Below are 15,649 nucleotides of genomic sequence, written 5' to 3' on the forward strand. Positions count from 1 at the left end.
TAGTGCAGCAGGTGCAGAAGCACCAGGGCCCACAGGCATGAGATTACCAAGGCACCTACACAATGGCTATCCTTCACTACTCCTATAGGAAGCGAGGGTCTATTTCCTTGTTTACATTTGCACCTGTTACCGTACTTATGTCACTGATTATGTCACATTAGGCCCTATATTTCTCCTCCATCTCCCAATAATTAACTGTCTGCTAGGGGGAGCAGGGGAGGTCACACCGAACAAAGGGCTGTAATCCACCGGGTACCAGTAGTAGTAGAAGCAGCATCTGTTTGGACCGTTAGCCTTGTCCACAGGGGAAGTCAAGTTAATGTTTGTAAAAATGTATTTGTTTCCTGTATGGGGAGAAATGGAAACCTACCCCTTCTGGGGGCGTTTCTAGCTGCAAAGTAGCTAAAAGCTGCTGAATCTGCATAGAGGCGCCCAACAGAAAGGGCCGACCTCAGGCCAGTAAATCTAATTGGTTGCTGTATCCACAGTATTAGAGGTGACCTCCAGCTGGTGAATCTGATTGGCTGGGGGCCCAAGACGGCATGAATCCATGAACTGCAACTGGTGAATATACTGGCCACAAAGCCGAAATGTCATATAATCCTAACTGATAGCTCATGAATCTGATTGGCTGCTGTTGCCCTGGTGTGACACTGTGACTGAAAGGCATTGATGGACTTGATGAGTCAATGTTCTCTATTGGAATAGGGTATGATACTGCAGGGAGGATTTAAATGCTTTCGAGATCTGTAACAATGTCCCACTAATAGATCCACAGGCATGCAGCATGCCAGGGGTGAAGATAATAACTCTGTGTCAGGTCCACTGTATGATAACAATGAATATTTGAATGTTGCAGGTTAGGACTAAGCTGCATTGGGAAAGGTATCAATGGACCCTCCCATTAGCATAGCAGGCTGTGCTCGAGGGCTGGCTTAAGATGGCCATCGGGACACGGATCTTGGCAGACGTGTTCGTTGTCTGTGCTCATTGTCCTGTTCAGATGCTGGATGAGCATTTGTCCAGGGTTTATAATGGGATTGGTGCTTGGAAGAGTACCATAGGGTGAGTGAGGGGTGCATCTAAACCACATACTTTGGCCCAATGCTTTAACTGGAATGTAGAAGTGCTGGTACTCCTTGTCCAGAGTACATGTTTGCTTTCGACAAGTGCTGGTAATTTCCCATTAAATGTATTGTAACAGTGCTGAGAAGTGCAGCTACTCTGCCATTAAATGTATCGTGCCAGCGCGGAGAAGTGCAAGTACTTTCCAATTAAATGTATTCTAACAGTGCTGAGAAGTATAAGTGCACCCCCATGAAATATATTGTAACAGGGCTGAGAAGGGCAGGTACTCTCCCTTTAAAATTAAAGACGTGACAGTACTTACTATCAGTAGCTTGTGAATCTGATTGGGCACTCTTCCATGCCCAAATTTCCTTTAGCTTAGTGCTGCAGTGACATTAAGCTTTGATGCATGATGCAAAGTGGAGCAAACAGCAGCAACAATCAACTTTTAAAGGTGAAGGCTACTTTGCATAAAGAATTGACATTGGCTCTGTGCCAAAAGCGCCTTCTGTTGGACAGGACCAACTCCCGGCTATATGTGCAAAGGGGGTATGGCGGGGAGTTGACCAGCACAAGAGGTGGGGACACTTGCACCCTGTTACAGTACCCCCCACTCCCACTTTTTGCCTGGTTTCTGGATGCATCTAGGACTGGAGTGCACTGGGATCCTGCTAACCAGGTCCCTAAAGCCAGTGTTCTTTCTCTAAAATTGGAAAAGTATTGGCACAATTGGCAACACTTTTAGCTACCACTATAAGTCCCTAGTAAATGGTACTTAGGTACCCAGGGCATGGGGTACTAAGGGTAGGCCCCTGAGGGCAGTAGCAAAAATTGTGCTACCCCCAGGGACCATGCATCCAAGAGCACCCATCACTGCCATGGCAGGCTGAGTGTCCTGGTACAATCCTAAAATGCAAAACTGACATGGCACACAGCCTGTGTGACCTGTCCACTACACACTGCATGCAATATAGGTAAATCACCCCTCTGGCAGTCCTTTCAGCCCTAAGGCAGGGTGCACTATACTGCATGTGTGGGCACAGATGCATGAGCAATATGCCCCTACTCTGTCCTTGCCAAACCTGGGACACAGTACGTTAACAGAGCAGCCGTTTTACATGCATGTGCTGGACACTGGCCAGTAGGAGTTTCACAGCTACATGATGGCCACTCTGAACCCTGGGTTGTTTGGTATCAAATAACTCAGAACAATACCAGTATTGGATTTATTGCAAAATGTACCCAGGAGCCACCTTAGAGGTGACTCCCGCAAATGCTAACTAACCCTAACATGGTTGATGGCTGGTCACAACCAGCCTGCCACCACCAGACACAAGTCTGGAGCCCTGAAGAGAGACCTGGTACCTTCTGGGTCCAGAGAACTAAGCCCTTCGTGGGCAGAGGTGTTACACCTCCTCCCCCAGGAATGTGCACAGCCCTGATGCAAGCTTCAAAGGGCATGCTGCCCTTGAAACTTGACCCCCAGCCCTGCTGCTAGCAGCAGATGTCGGCCCCTGCTGCAAACTTCCACTTTTTGTGGGAGCAATGGCAGGAAAATGCACAAAGGATAGGGGGAGTGGCCACCCCCAACTCCCACCACCCCTAAAGTGTTGCATGAGAGGTGACCACTCCATTTCATTTTCCTCCATCTTGCATAGTAAGAAAATAGCCTATCAGGGACAGGGAAGTGACCTCTGCCCACAAAAAGTGGTCACATAGTGGGTATAGCCACCCTAAGGTAGAGGACCCATTGGTCACTACTAGGTATCTGCCTAAATGCCCACTACATGCAGTATTTAGAGGGCACCCCTAGTCCTGCAGATCATATTCCAAGGACTCAAGAAGACAGGAACAAAGGAGACCCAAGGCTCAAGAACTGCATTCCCTCTGCACAAAGAAAAATGTGCCAAACCCTGCATGCTGCCAGGACACGATAATCACTGCAGAGGGGTTGTTTGGACATCAGATGGACTCTACAAATCCCCAGAGGGCCTCCACTCTTCAGAACATTTCTGAAGATCTCCTTCCAGAGGGAACCCATCACTCTTTTACATCAAAGACCAGTGAAGTCCAGTTCTCTGACCCGCTGCTGACCAAGGAACTAGACACTGCAGCTGGACCAAGTTTCACCCAGCAGACCCGGAGGACAAACCCTTCAAGTATGCTACATTTGGTGGCACTGTGACCTCCAGTGGCTGCTTAGTGCAATAGCCTGGGGTACTGATCAATCAAAATTGAACACCAAGAAGGTAAGTCCACACTGGACTCTGAAAGGACCAAGAGAAAGCCCCAGTTGAGGGACTTCAGAAAACACCAGAATCACCCACCAGAGTGGCCCTGCTGACTTGCAAGCGACCCTCAAAGTGATCTCTCTCCTGCTTCCAAGGGCACCTTTGCGCACAACTCTTGGCTCATCCATCTGCCATGCACCTGGCCTCCCTGGACCCTGCACTGGAGAAGCAGCTGTTCTTTAAGGGTCCCCCACCCCTTGCAACCACCACACTCCAAAGGGACCCACCGAACTCACCCTGAAGTCTGCCTGTGCATTGCTTTTCCAAGTGGTTCCCCCGCAGTGGTCCTGCCCCAGCTCCAATGTCGTTTCAGCAGATCTTCCCTCCAAAACTGGGAACCGCCTGATCTCCTCCGACTGACCCACAGGACATCTTGATGACCTTGACCTATATGCAAAAGGAGACATTGGTAAATGCATTGCCTGATTTTCTATGCATTTTTAAAGTTTTTCTCCCATTGATTCCTATGGTGCGTAATTACGCACAAAAAGACTATTTTTGCTACACTTTGAAAAATCATAACTTAAAAAGTACTTACCCAATTTTGATGATCTTGGTCTTATGCATTTTATAAAAATCAGAAGTATTTTTGTAAATTGGTCTTAAGTTGTTTTTATGAGTGTGTCTTGCTTTATTAATACTCTGAGTACAACAAATACTTTTCACTTCTCCAAGATTGCCCTAACTGCTCCACCAAGCTACCATAAGAATTAGAGCATTAGGTAGTCTAGTTTTTACATTTGTAAACAAACGTGTGGTTGCCCAGACTCTCTGCATAGTGTGCCTGGTTTTGTACTCTACATAGAGAGCCAGCCTCCTACAACAGGTCCTTGGATTTGAGGCATACAAAATCAACTAATATAACATGCTCACACAGTTGCAGCACACATAGAAAGAAATGTAGCACACATAGAACAGCACATACAGCACAACAGCACCATCAGAAAAAAGGAAAATGTCTCTCTGGATTGTTTTTGTGCAGGCAAGTGTGCCTTCTTGCACAAAAACAATCCTGCTGCCAATGCAGGCACCCTGGTGCAAGGGTGCCTGTGTTGGCACTAGGCCACAATTTGTGCACCAGAACAGTGAGAAAGGACAGAAATGCACCATATCTTGCAAATATGGTGCATTTCTGCCCTTTCGAATTGGCATAGGGCAGCACAGCAGGAAAGCTACCCTATGCTGATCCCATTAATATATATTGTTGGGTTTACCACTTTACCTAAATGTGGTGAAACTCAACACCAAATCATAAATCTGGACAGGGTCCACAATACAGTGACATTCCACTGGGAAGAGTAGCCCCAGTGACTCTGGTCGTGGCTTAGTGGGTTAGTTAGAAACTGTGGAAGCAGATACATGTTTTTCAATTTCGGTCTCTTCATTTTGCCACACTGTGTGCTCTTGGGCAATCTCTGGATAGCCCATTCTGTCATTTTCGGGCTGATCTGTAAGTAAAAGGGTTGGTTCCAGAGCCAGATGGGCTGCCATGACTCAAACTTGAAAGCCTCCATGACCCAATGTAGACACAGACTCGTGTAGCGTGTGGCTGGTTTAAACATTTATTCTAGGACGGAATTTGGTTTCCACTACTGCCTATAAATGATATCAAAAACATCATGACACCCAATGCAAGGGCCACCATGCATGATGAATGGGCAAATGGAGCTGTTATATGGTACATCCATCATGTGTGATGAATCCATCTACTTCCTGGCCTTCCATTGATTTCATGTCATATCACATGGATCAGTTTACTATAGCGCCACTGCACCAGAACATAAAATGAGCAAGCAAAGAACAGTTATAAAATGGAAAGGATGGGCGAGCCTCCATCATCCTCATTAATTATGCCATTACCTGCTGGCTTCCATGGACAGCCTCTGCACCGTGAGTCATTTGGCTGCTGGCCAAGTGCTACCCCCACACACACTCTGCACAGGGGCCTTCGCCTACCCTGCTGTTAACCACTTCATTTCATTGGGTTCCAACTGATGAACGAATATGGACTGCACTATATGGGCTTCAATACCATACTGCAAATCAAAGCACTCAGACCAGTTCCATGTCTGAGAGCCACCTAGTGAGAAGGTGCACACTTTCTGCTGGACATGGTTGGGGAGAGGAGGTTGGAGAGAGTTTCCAGTTTAGAGAGCACCTAGGAGCATATTTAAAAGAAAGTGGCACATCAGTCCTGATGTGCCACTTTTCTTGCGTCGCCCCTGCCCCAACTAACGATACCATACTTGCACCTTATTTACAATACGGTGCACCATGGCGGTCATTAGGACAATAGCATCAGCATTTTTTATACTATTATGGTGCTTTGCTGCACTAACATCAAAAATGTTGACACTAGTGCAGCAAAGCACATGGAGGCCCATTGATTAAAATGGGTGCGTCATTTTAATGCCTGCTCTGAGCACGCATTAAAAATGACAGAAAAAATGGTGCAGTGAAATAATTTGAAATTCACAGCACCATTTTTTTGGGCCTCCCAGCGTCAGAACTCCCACCACCCTTACACACATTATGCCTGGCGCAGGCATAATGTGGCACAAAGGTTTATAAAGAGCCGCAATGCAGGCATTGCGCCACTTTGTAAATACGGGATGGAAGAAAGGCCTCTGTAATGCCGCCTTAGCATTACAAAAAATGACGCTAGGGTAGTGCAAGGTGGCGCTAGGGGCTTGTAAATATGCCCCCAAGTTTTAGACTGAAATGTGAAATGTATTTGTCTGTTCATGTCCCGGCTCAGCTGGGCACTCAGTGTTAGCTGCCTCTTTGTCAATGGGATTGTTCATTTTACAGTTGCTATCTGGTATTTGCAGTCCATTTGATTTTGATTTGAAAAGTGACTTGTTTGTACTCTAGCACCCAAACATTACGCCTGTGAGGTTGTCCTGTAACCAATGTCAGGGAGCTGGTACAGGTCCCAGCAGCAACGTGTGACCTTTGGACACCAGCCAAGACAGAATGCTCTGGAGATTCAGCTTTGGGAAGAGCAAATAACAGCCCTGCGACTGACCCCAGTAGAGCTCTACTAGTAATTGGGAATATACACATTAAATAGGAACAGGAAGCAGATGACACCGGTATGTCTCTCTAGCCCGATCCACCTTTGAACCCCTGGGCATAAAATGTTGGAGGTCCAGCAACAGCCACCCTGTCAGTTACTGACAATATGTACATGCATATTGCCCACATTTATAGGCATGTCATTTTTTTTATGGAAATCGGTCCTTCCTAAGTAACTAACATCATGCCTAACAGTTGTCCTTGCTGAAGTGGTGGTCTAGAGTAGCCCAGCAGTGGTAAAACGTTTCCCCTCCTTTTGTATTGCAACATCTCACATGTATCTCACATGCAATAATGATGCTTCGCCCTACAGTTTTTCCTCCACAGATCGCATGCTATCTCATAAAGTCTCCTCTTATTCCTAAAACCTTTCATATAAATGTTGACCTTGATGTAAAACGTCCAAGTGTTGCCTCTCCTTTCTTCTGTGAAAGTCTGAAGTCTCTCACCCCAAGGCGGAAAGTGCAGTGTTCGGGTACACTCCATCTCCTGGGCCTGTTTTCTAAAACGGAGTCCCTTAGACTACAATGGACCAATGAAATGCCGAGAGCGCGTTACCATGGACAGCTCCGGGGAGAGTCAGAGCGCTGCTCGCTTCACTGGGCGCCTTAGAGCCTGGCTGGTGAACTAGTAATACTACAGCTCACCGAAAGACTGATTCTAGTAGCACAACCAGGATCTGGCCCTCCTGACCATTTCGCCGCCCCGGGGTTTTAGACTTCTTTTCTGTTTCATTTAGTGAACTAAGCAAAAGACATACAGCATGATATTCAAGCTGCATGAAAGTCAATTTAATGCCAATTCCTAAAACTTGAAGTTAAAAACATACAGTCTCCCCGTGGTACGAGACTTCCTAAGGATCTCGTCTCGTGTTTGAGGTCAGAGTTCACACGCTGAGGTCAGAGTTCAGCCGGCATTGACACTTCCGGATCTACCACTCAGTGGCGTAAGGAAACTTAAGCCCTCCACCACCCCTGCAAAGGACCTGGAGGGCCCTACACCCCCACCCATTCAGGAGCTCTCAGGCCAGGTGCACGCCGCCCGTGCACAGACTCCTCCTTTAAGGTAAGACAAGTAAGCAGTTTTGAGGTGAGAGTTCAGTTCACTGAGCGATCCTGTAGCAAGGTAATGCACCGACCGTAGCGCATCACCTATTGCTCGCACCAAAATCAGCTGGAATGAGTGATTAGTAGTGTCATGTCCCGGCTTCTGGAGTTAGCCAAACATCCACTTTTAGTGTACTCCTATTGCCTAACAGAGTCTAGATCTCCACAAGTGAGCAACGTAAGAAACCACTGTAGAGCACGTTAGAAACCCACAACACGTGAACGAGAAAAAACAACAGGCCAGTCAACAATATAAAATGATGAGAAGGTGGCCATATGGACACAGTACCAGGGACTTTGGATCCTACATTTTCTAAACTTTGTCCTGGTCTTACCCATGGCAGATGACACATCATTTCCTGAAATGTCTTTGTTTTCCTACTACCTTCTGTGTCTGGCTCCGTTGTCCAATCCTGTCAGAAGTTTCATCATGTCTTGATATCTCCACTTCTCTCTATAGGCCTGGCTGTGTCTGACTTTGTCTCGGTCCCTCTCTCCGGTGTCTATGTTGTGGGGCACGGAAAGACCTTATTAGACATGGCTAAAATATAGTTAGATGAGAGTGGCATAGTATATTTCTGCATGTACCAATGAGACATAGCACAAAGAAAAGGCACCATTTTCATAGAAGACATCCTAGAAACATCACCTACAAAAGCATCCTTTATGTCCAACCCCAGTACCCCCAAGTGTCCTCTCTGATAAGACCGATCTCACATATTATGACACTAAATATTTTACCTAGTACTTTGTTGTACTGCAAGGCTTGGCTCTCCCCTGTTGCACTGGCGGCATACTATTCATAAGATCCAGCTTATGAAGATCTGTTTTGTGCTGTTGTCGCAGAAATCCTGACATGAGATGGGCAGGTTACTGTGCCCTGCAGTCTATGTGCACCCTGAACGCATCCTGTTTTTGAGCTTCAGAACGTGCTTCCCTGAAATCCCATGGTCCTTACAAACTAGGCCGTCTGGGTGATATCTTGGACACTAGAAGCCAAGTTAAGACAATGTTAAACCAGCAAGCTCCAGGTCAAGCCTTCAGCATCCTTTGAAAGCCCCCCCACCACCACCTCATGAAGTGGCTGTGCCTCCAGTAGGAAAATGACTTAGGAAACTCTGTAGCCTCAAGACTTCCCTCTCTCAAGGTGCTTTTTTAGTTGTTGCCACAGAGGTACCAGTATCTATTCAGGATAGACTGCATGAAAGTTAGTGGGAAAGAGCTGTGGCAGGATCCTGGCTCCCAGAGGATCTTCTCAATATTCCTCAAACAGCATCCTCTGCTTTTTAATTCTCTCTCATGCCCTGATTCCTCTCACTGTCACACCTAACTTCATTAAATGATGCCCATTTCCCCTCTGAACTTGCCTCTTACAATTTCCTGCCCCATGTTTTGCATTCTCTCTTCATCTTCTCCCCATCCTCTGTGCAACCCAGATCAACTAATCACAACACCTTATTGCTCTGTGTAATAGGATAATGTTGTTTTGGAGAAGACTAACCCATCCAAGAGCTCATTTTTTTCATTTAGGGGCATATTTATGACAGGCTTGGGCCACCGGAGCGTCACTTTTTTTGACGCTCAGGTGGCGCAAGCCTCTTAACCATGCATGGCCTCATAGATATGGAGTAGGACAAAGCAGCGCAAGTCGCTGCATTGCCTTATTCTGTGTCCGGGAGGCTTTCCATGTGCATTGCAGTGGGGTTTCCCATGCAACACCCATAGATTTTGGCGCTGCCCCAGATTTAGAAAATCTTGGATACCTGGGCCAGCACCAAAACCTTACACCTCCCGAGAGCATGCGTGACGAGGAGAAATATTTATATTTCTCCTTGTGTCCTCTTTTCATTTGTGCTGCATTTTGCAGCACACATGGAAAGAGGAAAAATCCTCTCCGGATTTGTTTGTGCAGGAATGTTTCCATGGTGCAAGGGTTGGTCCAAGGCAGCCAATTGTGCGCAAGCACAAGGGAAAAGGACAGGATTGCACCATATTTCATAAATACAGTGCATTCTTGCCCTCTCACATTGGTGTAGGGCAACTCAGTAAGAAGTCGAGTGACGCTGCCCTAAGCCACTTCCCCTTAAATAAGGACATTTGTTCATACTCCAATGATAGATTTTGTGGCTTGGTTGACGTATGTTTCACTGATGAATTGTGAGTCTGAAGTATGCTTCTCTATGAAGTGTGGTTTTGAACCATGCTTCAGTACAACCTGTAGGTGTGAAGCATGCTTCAATACAATGTGTGAGTCTGAAGCATGCTTTAATGACAACATCTGGATCTGAAGTATACAGTACGATGTGGATCTGAAGTATGCAGGACTACCTGTGGGTGTGAAGTATGCTTCAGTACAAGGTGTGAGTCTAAAGCATGCTTTACTTCCAACATCCAGATCTGAAGTATACAGTACGACATGTGGATCTGAAGCATGCTGAAGTATGCAGTACTACCTGTGGATGTGAAACTGTGTGGGCTTCAGGCATGCTTCTTTACAGCTTGGGGGTGTGAAGAATGCCTCGCTGAAGACCCATGGGTCTGAAACATGCTTTACTGAAGCCCTGCTGTGGGTGAGAAGCATGCTTCGGTATAACATGTGAGCCTGAGTTGAAGCGTGTACCAGGGATGACAAACAGGGACTGGAGCTGTGGCGGACTGTGTTGCAGTGATGCATTTGTGTTTGTGCCAGAGTGTGCTCTATTCCCTTTGGAGTTGTGTTTGTGTACCCAAATGATGATCTCTGTTCTTCTCCTGTGCTTACACCACCAGTTTGGTCCCCCACGGAGTGCGCTGCAGCGAGCTACGGACCAGTGTTTGAAGAACAGCCTTCCAATGTCCTCTTTCCTGAGGGTTCAACAGAGAGCAGAATCACCCTGGCCTGTCGGGTGAAGGCCAGCCCCCCAGCCACTTACAGGTAACCCCACTTACAAACTACAATGCCATCACCTACCCCCTAAATAACCTGTCTGCTGCACAAATTCACAGCCTAATAGCCCAGGCTCTTGCTCCATAAGGACGCTCCACCCAGCTACCACCCTCTATATAGCATCCTTTCACCAATTACATCCTTGGTAAACCATAAGCAAGCCTTTACCACCTTCCCGTAGGCCTCCCACCAACAACAGGTACAAGAACAATCAAGTCCAAGTCATCATCTAGCAATTTGTAGTGAAATCCTTGACCAATTACAGGCAAGTTCCTCATCAACTACAGAAAACCCACCTAATCATAGGTACGGGTCCACCAATTATGGGTAAGTCGTCCATCAGCTACACAACTCTCACCATCAACTAACAGGCCCGCCCATGAACATCAGATAAGCTCTGTACCAACTACAATTAGATCCCCCGCCAACTACTGGTGAGCCCCCCCACCACCTACAAGTAACACCCCACAACTATCCTAAAGCCTCCACAAACCAAGGGTTAAGCCCCCAACTACAGATTCCTTTCTACCACCTAGGGTAACCCCAATGCTAACAACAGCTAAACTCTCATAAATACCCACCAACTATAAGTAAAAGCTCACAACCGATTCTAGGTAATGGACTATGCTTTTTGCTCAGAAAGCATGACCAGCCTTGAAGCAAGACCCAAGGGAACACCAGACCTCGTTCAGGATCGAGCAGAACTGAATAATCTCCTTCTCTGCCCACCAGGTGGAAGATGAATGGCACCGACCTCAATCTGGATGCAGACCCCCGCTACAGACTGGTTGGGGGCAACCTGGTGATTGAGAGACCAATGAAAACCACTGACACAGGCATCTACCAATGTGTGGCCACCAACACCAAGGGCACAGTGCTCAGCAGAGAAGCCATCTTCCGCTTTGGCTGTAAGTATCCTGGGTTTAGGGTGTGGCTGGGCATGGACTTTTACCAGAGGCCAGGGATGGGCACTCGCATTATCTTGATATCGGTAGTGGATACTGTTCACTGTCAGATGTTAGCAGTGAGTCATGTTCACAGATCCAGGTATCAACAGTGGGTACTGCCCACAGACTTAGATATCAGTAGCGGGTACTCTGTACAAGTCCAGATGTCAGTAAAGGGTGCTGTGCAAAGTCTCCGGCAGCAGTAGTAGGTACTGTTTACATATGAATATTGGATACTGTAAGGAAATGCCTCCTTGGCATGGTTGCCCCCTGACTTTTTGCCTTTGCTGATGCTATGTTTACAATTGAAAGTGTGCTGAGGCCTGCTAACCAGGCCCCAGCACCAGTGTTCTTTCCCTAACCTGTACTTTTGTATCCACAATTGGCAGACCCTGGCATCCAGATAAGTCCCTTGTAACTGGTACTGCTAGTACCAAGGGCCCTGATGCCAAGGAAGGTCTCTAAGGGCTGCAGCATGTCTTATGCCACCCTGGAGACCTCTCACTCAGCACAGACACACTGCTTGCCAGCTTGTGTGTGCTAGTGAGGACAAAACGAGTAAGTCGACATGGCACTCCCCTCAGGGTGCCATGCCAGCCTCTCACTGCCTATGCAAGTATAGGTCAGTCACCCCTCTAGCAGGCCTTACAGCCCTAAGGCAGGGTGCACTATACCATAGGTGAGGGTACCAGTGCATGAGCATGGTACCCCTACAGTGTCTAAACAAAACCTTAGACATTGTAAGTGCAGGGTAGCCATAAGAGTATATGGTCTGGGAGTTTGTCAAACACGAACTCCACAGCACCATAATGGCTACACTGAAAACTGGGAAGTTTGGTATCAAACTTCTCAGCACAATAAATGCACACTGATGCCAGTGTACATTTTATTGTAAAAAACACCACAGAGGGCACCTTAGAGGTGCCCCCTGAAACTTAACCGACTGTCTGTGTAGGCTGACTAGTTCCAGCAGCCTGCCACACTAGAGACATGTTGCTGGCCCCATGGGGAGAGTGCCTTTGTCACTCTGAGGCCAGTAACAAAGCCTGCACTGGGTGGAGATGCTAACACCTCCCCCAGGCAGGAGCTGTAACACCTGGCGGTGAGCCTCAAAGGCTCACCCCTTTGTCACAGCACCGCAGGACACTCCAGCTAGTGGAGTTGCCCGCCCCCTCCGGCCCCGGCCCCCACTTTTGGCGGCAAGGCCGGAGAAAATAATGAGAATAACAAGGAGGAGTCACTGGCCAGTCAGGACAGCCCCTAAGGTTTCCTGAGCTGAGGTGACTCTAACTTTTAGAAATCCTCCATCTTGCAGATGGAGGATTCCCCCAATAGGGTTAGGATTGTGACCCCCTCCCCTTGGGAGGAGGCACAAAGAGGGTGTACCCACCCTCAGGGCTAGTAGCCATTGGCTACTAACCCCCCAGACCTAAACACGCCCTTAAATTTAGTATTTAAGGGCTACCCTGAACCCTAGAAAATTAGATTCCTGCAACAACAAGAAGAAGGACTGCCTAGCTGAAAACCCCTGCAGAGGAAGACCAGAAGACAACCACTGCCTTGGCTCCAGAAACTCACCGGCCTGTCTCCTGCCTTCCAAAGAACTCTGCTCCAGCGACGCCTTCCAAAGGGACCAGCGACCTCTGACTCCTCTGAGGACTGCCCTGCTTCGACGACGGCAGGAAACTCCCGAGGACAGCGGACCTGCTCCAAAAAGACTGCAACTTTATCCAAAGGAGCAGCTTCAAAGAACCCTGCAATCTCCCCGCAAGAAGCGTGAGACTTGCAACACTGCACCCGGCGACCCCGACTCGGCTGGTGGAGAACCAACACCTCAGGGAGGACCCCCGGACTACTCTACGACTGTGAGTACCAAAACCTGTCCCCCCTGAGCCCCCACAGCGCCGCCTGCAGAGGGAATCCCGAGGCTTCCCCTGACCGCGACTCTCTGAAACCTAAGTCCCGACGCCTGGAAAAGACCCTGCACCCGCAGCCCCCAGGACCTGAAGGACCGGACTTTCACTGCAGAAGTGACCCCCAGGAGTCCCTCTCCCTTGCCCAAGTGGAGGTTTCCCCGAGGAAGCCCCCCCTTGCCTGCCTGCAGCGCTGAAGAGATCCCTTGATCTCTCATTGACTTCCATTGCGAACCCGACGCTTGTTCTAACACTGCACCCGGCCGCCCCCGCGCCGCTGAGGGTGAAATTTCTGTGTGGGCTTGTGTCCCCCCCGGTGCCCTACAAAACCCCCCTGGTCTGCCCTCCGAAGACGCGGGTACCTACCTGCAAGCAGACCGGAACCGGGGCACCCCCTTCTCTCCATTGGAGCCTATGCGTTTGGGCACCACTTTGAACTCTGCACCTGACCGGCCCTGAGCTGCTGGTGTGGTAACTTTGGGGTTGCTCTGAACCCCCAACGGTGGGCTACCTTGGACCAAGAACTGAACCCTGTAAGTGTCTTACTTACCTGGTAAAACTAACAAAAACTTACCTCCCCCAGGAACTGTGAAAATTGCACTGTGTCCACTTTTAAAATAGCTATTTGTGAATAACTTGAAAAGTATACATGCAATTGAAATGATTCAAAGTTCCTAATGTACTTACCTGCAATACCTTTCAAACAAGATATTACATGTTAAATTTGAACCTGTGGTTCTTAAAATAAACTAAGAAAAGATATTTTTCTATACAAAACCTATTGGCTGGATTTGTCTCTGTGTGTGTACCTCATTTATTGTCTATGTGTATGTACAACAAATGCTTAACACTACTCCTTGGATAAGCCTACTGCTCGACCACACTACCACAAAATAGAGCATTAGTATTATCTCTTTTTACCACTATCTTACCTCTAAGGGGAACCCTTGGACTCTGTGCATGCTATTCCTTACTTTGAAATAGCACATACAGAGCCAACTTCCTACATTGGTGGATCAGCGGTGGGGTACAAGACTTTGCATTTGCTGGACTACTCAGCCAATACCTGATCACACGACAAATTCCAAAATTGTCATTAGAAATTGATTTTTGCAATTTGAAAAGTTTTCTAAATTCTTTAAAGTCCTGCTAGGGCCTTGTGTTAGTCCCTGTTAGCATTTCTTTTAGAGTTTAAAAGTTTGTTAAAAGTTTGAATTAGATTCTAGAACCAGTTTAGTTTCTTAAAAAGTATTCCAACTTTTAGAAGCATAATGTCTAGCACAGATGTGAATGTGGTGGAACTCGACACCACACCTTACCTCCATCTACAGATGAGAGAGCTAAGGTCACTCTGTAAACTAAAGAAAATAACAATGGGCTCCAAACCTACCAAAGTACAGCTCCAGGAGCTTTTGGCAGAGTTTGAAAAAGCCAACCCCTCTGAGGATGGCAACACAGAGGATGAAGATAGTGACTTGGAGGGAAATTCCCCCCCTCCAGTCCTACTTAGGGAGAACAGGGCTTCTCAAGCCCTGACTCCACAAATAATAGTCAGAGATGCTGGTTCCCTCACAGGAGGGACCAACAACTCTGAAATCACTGAGGATAACTCCAGTGAAGAGGACATCCAGTTAGCCAGGATGGCCAAAAGATTGGCTTTGGAAAGACAGATCCTAGCCATAGAAAGGGAAAGACAAGAGATGGGCCTAGGACCCATCAATGGTGGCAGCAACATAAATAGGGTCAGAGATTCTCCTGACATGTTGAAAATCCCTAAAGGGATTGTAACTTAATATGAAGATGGTGATGACATCACCAAATGGTTCACAGCTTTTGAGAGGGCTTGTGTAACCAGAAAAGTGAACAGATCTCACTGGGGTGCTCTCCTTTGGGAAATGTTCACAGGAAAGTGTAGGGATAGACTCCTCACACTCTCTGGAAAAGATGCAGAATCTTATGACCTCATGAAGGGTACCCTGATTGAGGGCTTTGGATTCTCCACTGAGGAGTATAGGATTAGATTCAGGGGGGCTCAAAAATCCTCGAGCCAGACCTGGGTTGACTTTGTAGACTACTCAGTAAAAACACTGGATGGTTGGATTCAAGGCAGTGGTGTAAGTAATTATGATGGGCTGTACAATTTATTTGTGAAAGAACACCTGTTAAGTAATTGTTTCAATGATAAACTGCATCAGCATCTGGTAGACCTAGGACCAATTTCTCCCCAAGAATTGGGAAAGAAGGCGGACCATTGGGTCAAGACAAGGGTGTCCAAAACTTCCACAGGGGGTGACCAAAAGAAAGGGGTCACAAAACCTCC

General features: G+C 47.4%; 1 protein-coding gene across 2 annotated transcripts in view; it reads left to right on the forward strand.

Annotated features, from left to right (window-relative positions):
- Window positions 1-15,649, forward strand: part of CNTN2 (contactin 2) — a 184,647-nt gene that overhangs the window by 50,290 nt on the left and 118,708 nt on the right. For both annotated transcript variants that reach the window (XM_069238524.1, XM_069238523.1), the window contains exons 3-4: window positions 10,313-10,457; window positions 11,202-11,377. In XM_069238524.1, the coding sequence (XP_069094625.1) occupies window positions 10,313-10,457; window positions 11,202-11,377 (321 nt within the window). The remainder of the gene's footprint in view (window positions 1-10,312; window positions 10,458-11,201; window positions 11,378-15,649) is intronic.

The sequence above is a fragment of the Pleurodeles waltl genome, chromosome 6 (assembly GCF_031143425.1).
Source record: "Pleurodeles waltl isolate 20211129_DDA chromosome 6, aPleWal1.hap1.20221129, whole genome shotgun sequence".
NCBI lineage: Eukaryota > Metazoa > Chordata > Amphibia > Caudata > Salamandridae > Pleurodeles > Pleurodeles waltl.